The sequence below is a fragment of the Spodoptera frugiperda genome, chromosome 6 (genome assembly GCF_023101765.2).
Source record: "Spodoptera frugiperda isolate SF20-4 chromosome 6, AGI-APGP_CSIRO_Sfru_2.0, whole genome shotgun sequence".
NCBI lineage: Eukaryota > Metazoa > Arthropoda > Insecta > Lepidoptera > Noctuidae > Spodoptera > Spodoptera frugiperda.
The window spans coordinates 1,998,843-2,012,136 of NC_064217.1; the positions used below are offsets into that span (position 1 = coordinate 1,998,843).

The 13,294-nt window shown below is 35.8% G+C and overlaps 1 protein-coding gene across 1 annotated transcript; it reads right to left on the minus strand.

Moving 5' to 3' along the window:
* Nucleotides 1-278: 278 nt before the first annotated feature.
* LOC126910796 (uncharacterized) lies at nucleotides 279-992 on the minus strand. Its single transcript, XM_050694477.1, has one exon. It carries the CDS (start codon nucleotides 990-992, stop codon nucleotides 279-281), a length of 714 nt encoding a protein of 237 aa, XP_050550434.1.
* Nucleotides 993-13,294: the final 12,302 nt, after the last annotated feature.

Here is a 13,294-nt window from a genome sequence, read left to right on the forward strand (position 1 = left end):
CATCAACCGGGGATTGTCCTTTGGTGTACTTCCATAGTGCATACAGGGATAATCGCCGGCTGATGTCCCATTACATTTAGATCAAAATTGTTCAACGGGCCTCTGCGAGTTGGCTTCGGCCCCTCGTACGCCTTCCAAAGGTCCGGGACCCTGTGGTCCCGTGATTATGTAAAGAACAGACATAATAATAATAAATCTTTATTAATAGAGACAACATAAGTCCACAAATGACAATGAGGAGGAATAAATTTATAAAAATTAAAATTAAAATTACTAAACTAATACTTAATACTAAGCAGGGACTTAGTCCGCTGCACTAAATTCCACATTAGTGGACAGTCGTGCCTGTCAGCTATAGCACTCAGGATGCTGTGGCGACTTCCACGCAGGCGACTGATAAATGATGCCGTCTTTTTGCGCCATAATGCTGTGAAACCATCCGTGTGAGCATCAGCAAACATTGCTGATGCACTACAGAAACGTGGAAGCCGCAACAGCGCCCTGAACGCATTATTGTACTGGATCCGCAGAGCATTGTACGCTCTCTGGGTGTAGTTAACCCACAGACCTCCCGTGTACAGTGAGGTGCAGTACGCCTTAAACAAAGTAATTTTAACCGCGTCTGTACAACGAGAGAATCTGCGAGCCAACATATTCGCCCGAACTGACAATGCTCTGCGTTCCCTCTCCATGTCCACATCGTCCTTCAAATCGTCAGTGACCCAGTGCCCAAGATATTTAAATTGACGTACTCTATTTAAAGAGACGCCATTCAAAAATATCGGTTGGATAGGTGGATCCTTATTACCTGATTTGAAGACCATGCAGACAGTCTTGTTTACATTATATACAAGTCCATGTGCCGCCACAAAAGACTCACAAACTGCAAGCAACTTCCGGAGAGCCCCAATTGACGGAGCCAGCAGCACCATGTCGTCCGCATAGCTGAAGTTGTTACAACAAACACCATCAACATAACAGCCCACACGCATGCTGCTGAGCTCCTCAACAAGAGCGTTTACGTACAGGTTGAAGAGTAGGGGTGAGCTCAAACCCCCCTGCCTAACCCCACACTCCAACCCGCCCGCATCCGAGAGTTCATGCCAACTCTGGCGGCACCCCTGTCCCAGCCAGCTTCTGCCCGCCCACTTTACATTGTTTTTCTGGTTGAGATACCAGAGTGTTGCCAACTCTGGCGGCATCGTAGCCAGCTTCTGCCACCATCGTAATCGAAGGCTTTACTAAGGTCTAGAAAACAAGCATACACTGGCGTACGCCTGTCTGTGTAGTACTTGACAGTGTGCTTCAGACTAAATATGGCTGTTTCCGTTGACAACCCAGGCCGGAATCCGAACTGGGCGTCGTGTAACTGGATGTGCTCAGTAAAATGCGAGTTGAGCACACTGTCAAGCACCTTGGCAACAATAGTCGCCAAGGAAATTGGCCTGTAGTTGGTCTTGTCTGCCATATCTCCTGTCCTGTTCTTAGGTATGGGTACCACCAAAGTCCGCATCAACTCCTGAGGGAGGTATGCGTGGCTCATACACAAGTTAAACAACATGGCAAGCACTCGGGGCAGGTGCCGGCCAGCATATCTAAGATGTTCAACACTGAGCCCGTCATGGCCGGGAGATCTACCGCCTGTCATTTTTGTGATAGCAATTTTTATATCCTTTGCAAGGAAGACGGTTGTAATGTCGTTATGGCAGGCGTCGAACTCCCGACACGCCGGGCCCAGCGGAGACTTTATGGAGAAATAGTCTTTGAACATGTTGGCTATCTCCTTCGGAGTGGAGAGACCCTCGACACCTACAGGAATGCTAGGCTTAATGTTTGCACTATTGGTACTTTTCCAAAACTTTTTGAAATCTGAATTAGTGTGATGCTTGGCTAGTATATCCATTTTAATTTGATCCTGGTGTTTTTGGCACCATTTCAGCTTACTCTTAAATATTTTTCGTGTTTCAATCATTTCATTAAAAATTTCACTTTGTGTAGGTTTACCATTAAGTACCCAAGTTCTAAACTTCAGCCTAGCAGTCCTGTAAGCTTCGCTCACATGCTTATTCCACCCTGCCAGCACCTTTCTACGACTACTTTTCTTTGGTACATAATAGGAGGCGCGAGCCGACTCAGACAAAATATCTACTATACTACTATACAATTTGTTTATAATTTGCTTATGACTATTTAAATTACAATGCTTACCACTACAGTACTGAAAATCTATCGGAAAGTCAACATCTTTTAACTTAGAGTTACATAAATTATAATATAAATTAATTTGAGATCCATTTCTATCCCCCCAACATACCCTATTACGTGGCGCGGGCTTAACTTCAGTTTTACTTAAGGCTACATTAAAATTACATTTAATCACTAAGGGAAAGTGGTCAGACCAATAGACATCATGTTTTACATATATATCAGTTATACATGGAGCAGCTGCCTGAGTAACAATACAATGATCCAACCACCTCTCAGTACAATGCGCCTCACTAATAAAAGTAAAAGCGCCTTGTAAACTAAGGTAGTTTAAATCTGCACAAATCCACATTTGCTCTTGTGAAAAGTTCAGGAGTTCATTACAAAAACTTTCACCAGGATGCGCATTAAAATCACCTAACACAAATACTGACTCGACATTATTATCCTGTATTATTGCACTAATAGCACCTAAGCAGTCTGTAAATTCAGGTAAGTTCTCACTGCAGTCGACGGGCATGTAAACACTTAGCACTAACACATAACAGTCTTTCATCGCAACACGTATTGCTGAGATTCGCGGATTTGCACATGTTATCACTGACACATTTTGAAACACTGATTTGCGCCATAGCAGCGCAACTCCACCATACGGCCTGCCCCTCAGCATGCCAGCCGCAGTGTCCACCGCCGATGTACCGGTACTCGCGAAGTCCGCATGAATTGAGTCAAGGAAGGGAAGGTCGTGCGGCATAAGCCAAGTTTCTTGCAGCGCAATAATATCAGCGATATCACACAGTTCCCTGACGCCATCAACTGATCGTTTTATACTTTTACAATTAAATGATATGAAGTTCGTGTTGTGATTATCCATAGTGATAAGTTGATACTTGTCTATTTTATTCGCCGACTTTGACGGTAGTTCTGTATGGTCTGAAACGCCGACAAGTAACACCGTCGGGCCAGACTTCTGTACTCAAAAACATACTTAGGGCGTCTTTATTCACAATTAACTTGTACGCGTTATATGGTTTTTCTATTTTCATTTTAATCTTCTGTATAGAAACCGATTCCTTTGTTTTTGCAAATATGTAATCAACTATATCATTTTCCGACGTATCCTTGTGTACATTCGACAAAAACAAACTTAGTTTTATTTCAGCCGGCTTAAATTTGTCATCTGGTCTGATGGCTGCCTTGCCCTTAACACCTTCCTGTCTATTTTTATGTCGACGCCGCTGAACCTCCTTCCATTCCAGGTCAGGCTGTCCCACCCTCCATTCGCGTCCATGACGAACCACCTCCGCCATAGACATATTACTTACTTGGATTGTAGTATCATTCATATTATTATTTTTGTGCGCTTCAACATTTTGGAACAAGCACTCTTGTTCTACAATATTATTATTACTTTGGAAAGTACTTTTTTGTTCAACCATATTATGTAACGGAAACTTAGTCTTTATTCCATTCGTAATAACATTGGTAGTCGTGTTTTTGTTTACATCTAAGTTCACATGCGCAATGCTAAAAATCCTGTTTTTCAATTTTAAATCAAAATACCATCAATACAACTCCATATCACTTCCTTATTTCTTTTATACAATAAAAAATCATAGCAACTCATCCCGCTAAAACTACATGCTTAAGAAAAAATATTTTACGAAAATAACGCGGAACAAACACGACAATAGAAATACAATACATTTCTTCCACCGTTTTCTGGAATAAGAATTCATAAGATAGGACGTATTAGGGCATATTCGGATTCTTTGGTGTCCCATATAAAGAATATGAGTGTTCTAAGCCATTACCCTCGTAATATGTATCTTATATCCTTATATTTCCGACCTTTTTTTTTATTTTTGAGGGGGCAAATCATCCAATGACTTCTCCTGCCTTGGGTAAGGCGAGAGAGTGTCAGACTCTTACTGACTGAAAACCACCTCGTTCATACTGTTGCTCTTCGAGCCGGAGCACAGCCCTACTAGGCCCATCCGTGGTAGTCTGATGGCTCTTTAAGACGCGCGCAGAACGCAATTTTTTTAGACAGACAAAACAGTTTTTAATAAAATCAACTTTTGCCGTGTAAAATTCAAAGGAGTTATATTAAGAAACAATAAATAATGTGAATGGTCATAATACAAAGTCTTTTAAGAACAGAATTAAATCGATCAAATACCAAAAGAAAAGAAAAAACCAAAACTTTTCCATCTCTTACACCAACCATTAGCAAATGCAACGTAATCTTTCAAAGTCACAAGACAAATTTAAGTTCGTGTGTTAATTCCATTGAAAAGTTACAGGTACTAAGGTAATAGTTTAAGTTGAAGCAAGAATTTTGATCGAAACGTAGTTAAAAAGTTTTGAATTCAGTTCAGTTGAACTGGTGCGGCAAATTAACTTCTAATGCAAGCTGTTAAACTTTGCACGAATAGTTGACTGTAGTGGTAGTTACATGTAATGAAAACTCTGACTGGGTTTTGAGATTGTTATTAGTTGTATTTCCTATATTACATGCTCAATAACTATAGTGATGATCAGTCGCCTATAAATAGCCACAGTTGATGAAAGACCTATTCTCATACGGAAAAGTTTCGAGCATTAATCACCACGCTTGCTCAATACCGGTTTGCGATTTGAAACAGGTTTCTTCGCAATTTTTTCTTCACCATTTGTTTGTGATGTCTAAATAATCTTAGAAAGTACACGTATCTCAGAAATACCTACATTGGTACTTGAAGTACTGAGTTCTAGAAATAGCCAGTTGCCCAGTCACCGCACCAACCGATCGTGCAGTTACTAAATTGATATTCAGTTTAGTAACTAGGCTAACTCAACAACTGATGACGTGACGAACTTTAATAGTAAACAATTTTACGAACTTCATAATATAATAGATGATAAACAAGTCAAGTTCTTCGTTCTTGGAGCTTCATGCAAATAGGTGGAGCGCAGAACTTATGCATACTTTAGCGTAAGACGCATCCTCGTTGCCAAACATGCAGAGATCTGGTAGCACTTAGTACCATGAAAAGTTGATGTAAATTGCTGTGGAATATGTTTAGTACTGGAACAAGGTGTAGTCATTGATTTATTTATGTTTTGCTAATTTTATGGTTAACGGTAGCTGATTCCTTTTAGTTTCACTTTTGATCTTCTAATCTGGCTTTGCATTTTTTTTCGAGAGGAAACCAATCGAATGTCCTTTTTGACTAAAAACCACTGCGTTCTAATTCATGTTTTAAGTTTCGCTTTGGTAATTCCTTGCACTTCTTCATAGCCCAGCGTTGAATTGGACTAAAAAAACATTTTGCAGTCCTCAGTTATATTAAGAATGCAGGAGAGAGTTTGAAATGGTTTTCAATAAGGTCATTCTCTAATGCAGGCACTTTCGAAATTGTGAAAAGTGTTAAGGTGAAAAATTCAATTCAGAATGGTATTATTGTTAATTTTATGCAGCAACCTCAACTAATTTCCACTTGAAAGTAGTCCACATTACTATAATACCATGCATTAAATAGCTTACTAAAAAAAATGTAGGTCACAACTCCTTAGAGCTTTATATAATAAAAATAATTCGTTCGTTCGTTTTTCTTACTAGAAAACTTCTACGATCCGCTATAAATTCATATTTATAGATATTACAGTCGTCACACACTACAAAATTTATGAATGTGGGCTTCGAATAAATATAAAATAAACATTTTATTTTATTACCCTTTTCTATTTGGTTATATATTTTTTTATATTTAAAATGCTTTAGAAAATATGATCTGCTCATAGAAACTATTAAACCCATTGATGTGGGTTTAATGTATAAAATTATTAAACCTAACGTATATTTGTTTATTTTAATCGTTTTCGTTTTCAGTTTTTACATTTATAAATTGATATTGAATGATTAAATCCGTAATTAATTTATGTAAACTAGCTTCTGTCAGTGACTTTGTCCGTTTTTCTATAGAATAAAAAGGAGCTTATCTGTTATCCCAGACTATAATTCATCCTTGTTCCAAATTTTATCCCGATACCTTCAGCCGTTTTGGTGTTATTGAGTAACAGATATACACACACAAACTTTCACATTTCTAATATTAGTAAGATAAAAAGTACTAAAAACCAAAATCAAGTCTCTTATTTGCTTTGTAATATTAACTGTATTCTACAGTATAAGACCTTTTAACAGAACCCATATTTCTCTTCAAGCAAGTAACCATAATAAATTCCCAAATATAATGACAACACAGACTATTCAAAGCAAAAGTTACTTCGAAATTTTAAACTTAACAGTTAACATACTGAAATATATGTAGTACGTACATAATGTAACATCAACGACTAAAACTCACCGCTCCAAAGTTTCTTGTAAGTGCGAAATTGTCAAGCAAACTTTTTAAGGGCTGGAACTCACTTACGCATTGAATTGAGCGCTGTAGACGCGATATTATGGTATGGCTTTCGTTATGCACGATAGTGGGTTTTGTTGCTATTGTATTCTAGCTCTCTCTGTTTCTGCGTTTAGCTGCTATAATCAGCATGTTTTTGTGTAAACAATATAGAGCTTACTTAAGATTTTTTTTTAAACCATCACGCCTTTTATCTTTGAAGCGAAGTATAATAAGACCACTCTTATCCCTGAAGGAATAAAAATAGAACAAGGTGATTATAAAATGATGAAATAGTATTAGCAACACTTATTATTATTTCTATAATTTATATTTTATTTCTACTCATAACTTTGTTCATCATAAAACAACAAACGCGCGTTACATCGCGCGGTTACCCTTATATTCGTACTGTCGCGTGAATGGATTGTCAGTTCATAGCACGTACGAAAGCAACAAAATTCATGAACATGTTATGAACATGAACACAAAGAAGTGTTAGTGCAACGCGAACTTTGTTCAACATAACGTGGCTCATCACTGTCTTCTTTATACTGTGTTGTTTTAGAGTTCGACAGAGTATGTTGCTGTATAAAGTCATAGTAGGTTCTTACTGTAATAAAGTACTCGTGTTATTTTATTGAGAAGTTATTCAATGTGTTATACGTCTCCCGGATTATCCTTGGAATTTTTTTTTAACGCTCTGATGATTGACGTCAACTGATTTGTTTGTAACTGTCACTATTATATCATCGAATGCTCAAGCAGTTGCGGAAGCCGCCGAGTCGACAACTCCTGAAGATGCTCCGTGGAGGAGCGATACATATGTCAAGTGGTTTGTTGCATGTCGTATGTGTGTTTTCGTATTGCATCTCTCTTGCTTGAGCGTTTAATTGCGGGCGGGAGGGTGGTGTTGCACAATGCATGCTGAAAATACATCTAATGGGGAATAAAAACTAAAAAAAAAACTGTATTGGCACTACCAGCTTGATCAGGTATACCTGATGTTCTGAGTAACGCGTAGGGTCTGATTAAGATTAATCTTACTTTGCAATTTTCCTTTTTACATCGGCTGTGTTTCTAAAAGTTAATTAACCTAATCTATCGACTGAATAACAAACATATCATATCATACACAGAAAATATAAATTTCCATCAAAATAGAACAACTAGGTTCCAAATCCAGGTTTTGCAGTAAGCTAAAGCAATAACTCATAAGCTAGTGGCTCAGACTAGATCGCTTGTATCCTGTAAAACCTCCCATATTGCAATGTACGATTGTGTGAATTGTCGTTTAATATCCCGGACGCTAGAGAACCGGGATTTTTGGAAAGCCACCGATTTAGAGAAGTTCAATTTCAAATTGGAAAGTTCTGGTTTTTATTTATTTTAGTTTAAAGGTTACTTTTTAACCCCCGACGCAAAAAGAGGGGTGTTATAAGTTTGACGTGTCTGTCTGTCTGTCTGTCTGTCTGTCTGTCTGTCTGTCTGTCTGTCTGTCTGTCTGTGGCATCATAACTCCCAAACGGATGCAGTGATTTCAATTTAGTTTTTTTCGTATGAAAGGGGACTTACGTGCGAGTGTTCTTAGACATGTTTGAGGAAAATCGGTTAAGCCGTTTTAAAGTTATGGGCGGTGAAAGTGGGGAGATTAGCCGAAGGTCTGCAAATATACTGGGATGGGGTCTCAAATTAAACCGCAATGAAAGAAGATATTAAAAGATATTATGTTTTCTTATTAACAGAAATAAAAATTTAAATAAAAATAAAAAAAAATAATTAAATTAAAAATTTAATAACAAAAATATAAAAAAAATGTTTATCGTTTTATTATAAACAAAAAATCTTGCACCAATGTAATCTTTAGCCTACTTATATGTAGAAACAAAAATTAGTAATTAATAAGTCAAAAAAATAAAAATAAAAGCGAACGAGCTTGACCTCGAATGTAATCTTTACCTTAACAAGAATCGAAATTATAGTAAGTATATGTAATATACTAAGCCTAACTTAACCTAACCTACCTATAAAAAGTATAAAATAAAAAATTTAATTAAAAATTTAAAAAACCCCCGACAAAAAACTTAATTTCCCTTTAAAAAGTAAAAAAATAATAAAAGAAACTTAATCTTAAAGTACCTAAGAATGTACTAATAATTCTAAAAAAATACGTCTCGTTGGGGGACCGCATTCATATGGACTGTACACCGCCGCCCGCACCGCTATATTTCTATTTTAGAATATAATAGAATAATTCTAAGAAATAATTAGGAGCGGCCCCCAACGCGACGTATTTTTTTAAATTATTAGTACATTCTTAGGTACTTTAAGATTAAGTTTCTTTTATTATTTTTTTACTTTTTAATGTTTGGATTGATTTAAAATTGTACTTAATGGTTGGTTTATTGCTATACATTTTGAAATAGTATGGTAATAAGATTTTTCAGAGAGGCATTTATCACGGATTGTAAATTAATTTGTGAATGGAATATACTTATAATATAGATACATCTTTTATAATGCTTGATTTTGATTGATAATAAGAAGTTCATAAATTATTGTAATTTTCCCTAAGCTTGTAACATAAATAGTTAATAACAGTTTAGAAATTATCGTTACATTAAAACTAATCCTAAACTGTAACAATCTAGCTACAATACAAACCAACATTACCTTATTTAAAATAAAACACAAAATAATAAAAAACATATATAACAAAAAGTAGCAATTCCACTCACACAATTGTAAAGCCACAACAAATTAAATCTGAAGTGCGAACAGTTGCAGTCTTGCACGCGATGCTCGTCACGTTTCGGACGCGACGGTAACGCAAAGTTGGTAACGTTATGACGTCACGTACGTAATTGTCGACGTACGACCGCGTTGTATGATACAAGTGCGATTGTCAGGACATTTTGCCGTGATTACACAAAAGTTGGTCGAGTTTAAACTCTGTTATTAAATTGGTTGTAAATGTTTTTGGGATATTTTAATGTTATTAATTTTGTGTTGTTTGTTGAAGTGTGGAAGTATAATCGGGTTTAGTAGGCTTATAGAAGGTTGGAGAATAAGTAAGTATTTAATAAATAGCACTGAGAAGAGCTTGAATTAGTTTGCAATAGTTTGTAAACATTGACGTGTCATCAGTTTTGTAGTTGATTCTAATAGGCTGAACTCCACCCCTTGCCCACACTTGCTTTACTTTTTTACATTTGATGGTGGTAGCCCCAGTTTGACTTAAAAACTAATAAAAATAACATTACAGTTGTATACAGAACTATCGAGAATATACTAAAGCGATCTGCACACGCTGTTCATGAGTAAGCACCCCTCTGTGACTCAAAACTAATAGAGTTTTTCTCAGTAGATTTACTTGAATAAACCGTTATTTTTATTTAATAAAATTCCAATTAACAACATTACTACAACACTTTTAGCATTGAACAAACAAAACTATTAAAATTCTATTAAACACTAACCGTTTTCAAACAATTTAAAAAAGCATAGAAGCAATTTAACAATCCTTAATACAACAATTACAGGCTTTAATTCTTAGAAGCTTTGCTCTATAAAATCTTGAAATTACAGTTCTACAGATAATTCTGGAGATTTGTATGCAATGAGACTTTTGATGTAAGGCGAGGCGACAATGATAGATTAGCGAGTCATTGAGAAACATTTTTATGACTTGGCAATTTATTTTATTGGTACCTGGGCGGTTAATCTTCAAACCAATGTCAATATCAGTTTAATAAAATCTTATTAACTATTCTTAATTCCTATCTGGTTTAAACGTATTTCTAATACTTCTGATATTGCAAGATTATTTTAGACGTGGGGACTGTACTATTTGGTTAGCCGTGATCTTTCTTATTACAAACTGTGCATGCATATTGCATACTGTATATAAAAAACACTGACTTGCTGAAAAAAAATTGTTTTATGTGGTTTAATACTAGCCATATTTTTATATCACACTAGCTGATCCTTCAAACCTGGTTTCGCCTTGGAAGTGTCTTTGCTCCGATTCCCGTGGCATACATGTATGGCATACATACATGTATGTATGGCAATCATCAAATCAACTCATACCCTGTCTGATTACGAAATTGCTTCAAAATTCGTTTCGTCGTTTCAGCGTGATTGACGGACAAATATTCAAACAAATTATGCGTTCTTTAATCTAAGTTAAAAATATTTTTAGAATAGGTGATTCTTTAGTAGAAAAAGGCTTTCATTTTCTACAGTTAGAGGCCTCTCAGGCAGTCAACTTATTGAATGAAAACTACAACGTGTAACACACGCCATGATGTTTTCATATTGCCAGTTATCACTCACTCACACTAACCTAACTTAACCTGATTATACACGATCTTATATAAATAAATACAACTCCTTTTTACCCAGAAACGAATTCAAGACGACGTCGAATACTTTTTTGAAGTAACTGGAATAAAATTCAACAAATCAAACCTAATTTGCAGGAATGAATATCGCTTAAATAAAATTAGCTTAAAGCGAGACCAATTCTTAAGGATTCTTCGGATTTATTACTAAAACTTCGTTTCGTTTCGTATTTTATTTACTTTTAAACTTCGGTTTATCGACGCCGTAACATTTTCTTTGGAAAGTCAATTTTGCTTGCTGTAATGTTGTTTTAAGATAGATTGGAGTCTTACATACATTTTGAGTTGGCTGGATTTGAATAGATTAATATTGAGTGATGATGTAACTGCGAGTTTTATCAGTATGTAGCCAACCACACTCTTCATATTTTTTTACTGTTTATTAGAAGTATTTTCTGGGTAATTACTTATTTATTATATTATTATAAGCTCTATAGCTAACTTAGTGCTCTAAATTGATTCGGAGTTGCGTACTACCTAGTGGGTTTACAGGGACTCTGGCTTGAAAAGCAGGTAAAGTAAGACCGGGTGGTTTTTAGTCAGTGAGAGTCTAACACTCTCTCTCTCCTCGTCCAAGGCGGGCGAAGTCATTGGATGATTTTCCCCCCTTAAAAAGCTTTTTAAATTAAATCAACCTACATAATTATTGCCACAATAGCACATTCACAATAGTCCCAGTAAAACTTGCATAAGCAAAAAGAAACAATACCATGAAAGCCAAATTCTCACTTCAAATTAAATTTTTATTACAAACCAAACAAGGCAACATGGAACATAGCAATCCATTCCACTAAACTACACACAGATTAATTGATGACGTCACAGACGTAGACGTCTCGAACTAGATTAAGGAAGGAGCATGAGACGTGTACACGTCATATTAGGACGCCATTTGCAAATCATTGAATGACTTGGTTTAGATGGGTTATAATAAACTTGATACAACATGCAAATATTTTCAATACAAAATATATTAGAATAGAACTTTAATATTGAGCTATCTGAAATATTATGTTTACAGTTTCTTATACAAAATGATTAAGTATTCGATTTGAAGATTTTATAAAATTTTTCAGAAATAATATGGAGTCTGTGATTGTAGGCAATGTATGGTTGCAGTCTCATCATCAGTGATAGGAATAGGTAGTGCTACCTATCTCATCACTCGCAGATTTTCTGTGTGCACCAACTTCGGCCACTCCTTCACTTTGCCGTTCTGGCAGAAATCGGATTGGAGGCCAAACGGAGTCATGCAATGCAAAAAAATTCTATCCTATTCGCATGTAAACTGCATATGTATAAGTAATATAAGATTTGTGACGTCACCCATTGATATGTCCGTGGATCGTCTCATGGTCATCATGACTTGCTGCCAATGTTCCCCAGCAATTACTCTGACCTAAGTTTAATCCTTAAGTATAGAACTATTCAACCTCTAAAGTATCAAAGTCACAGCTGTCAATAAAACAATTAGCAGAAAAAGGCAAACATTGTACTTGTTTTAGGGACTAAAATAAATAACGTATCCTTTGCTTAATGTGTAGTTTGATCCCTGTGATCCCTAACTAGCCTTTGAGAAGCTAATATTAGAAATGTACACGTCGTCTGACTATGTAGGCCGTAAATAGTACCTATTTATTTTTACTCTCAAGTAATATTCCATTTCAAAAGACGACGAGTGACGAGTTAGTACTGGCTAGGACGTTTTTTGTTTTGACGCAAATGTGGAATTTGATCAAAAATGTTGCTAACTCATGATTAACATTTTTTTCGTTTCTTTTTCTCTCTAAAGTTATTATAATATACTTGATTAGTAGTGCAAACGCACACAAACCAGTTACATCTCTATAACCACTAGCTCACAGTAAAAAACGTTGACTTTGAATTTGAAAGAATATGTATATTGAAACATAAAAATCTACCTTCGGTTGCAGTAAAACGCTTAAAGGGATTCTATTCATTTAATAGGACATCGATATGGGTACATATTTGTATAGATAAGTATCACAATTACATTTATTAAAATCACAACAACCAACAAATTAATAAAAAAACATCCAAAAGTAAACCTAAAACGCTTAACATTTTGCAACTTAGTTTACCTACAAAACATCTCACATACATATCTACAGAAGGAAAATACCACCAGAAAATAGTTATTATTCATTCAAAAGACATTGAATCAGATAGACGTCTTAGGTAGCAACAATAGTTTCATTCGAAACGATATAATTTCGAATTCTACCTATTATTGCTATTGCTGAACTGACAGGCACAGCTATCTGTAATAAATGT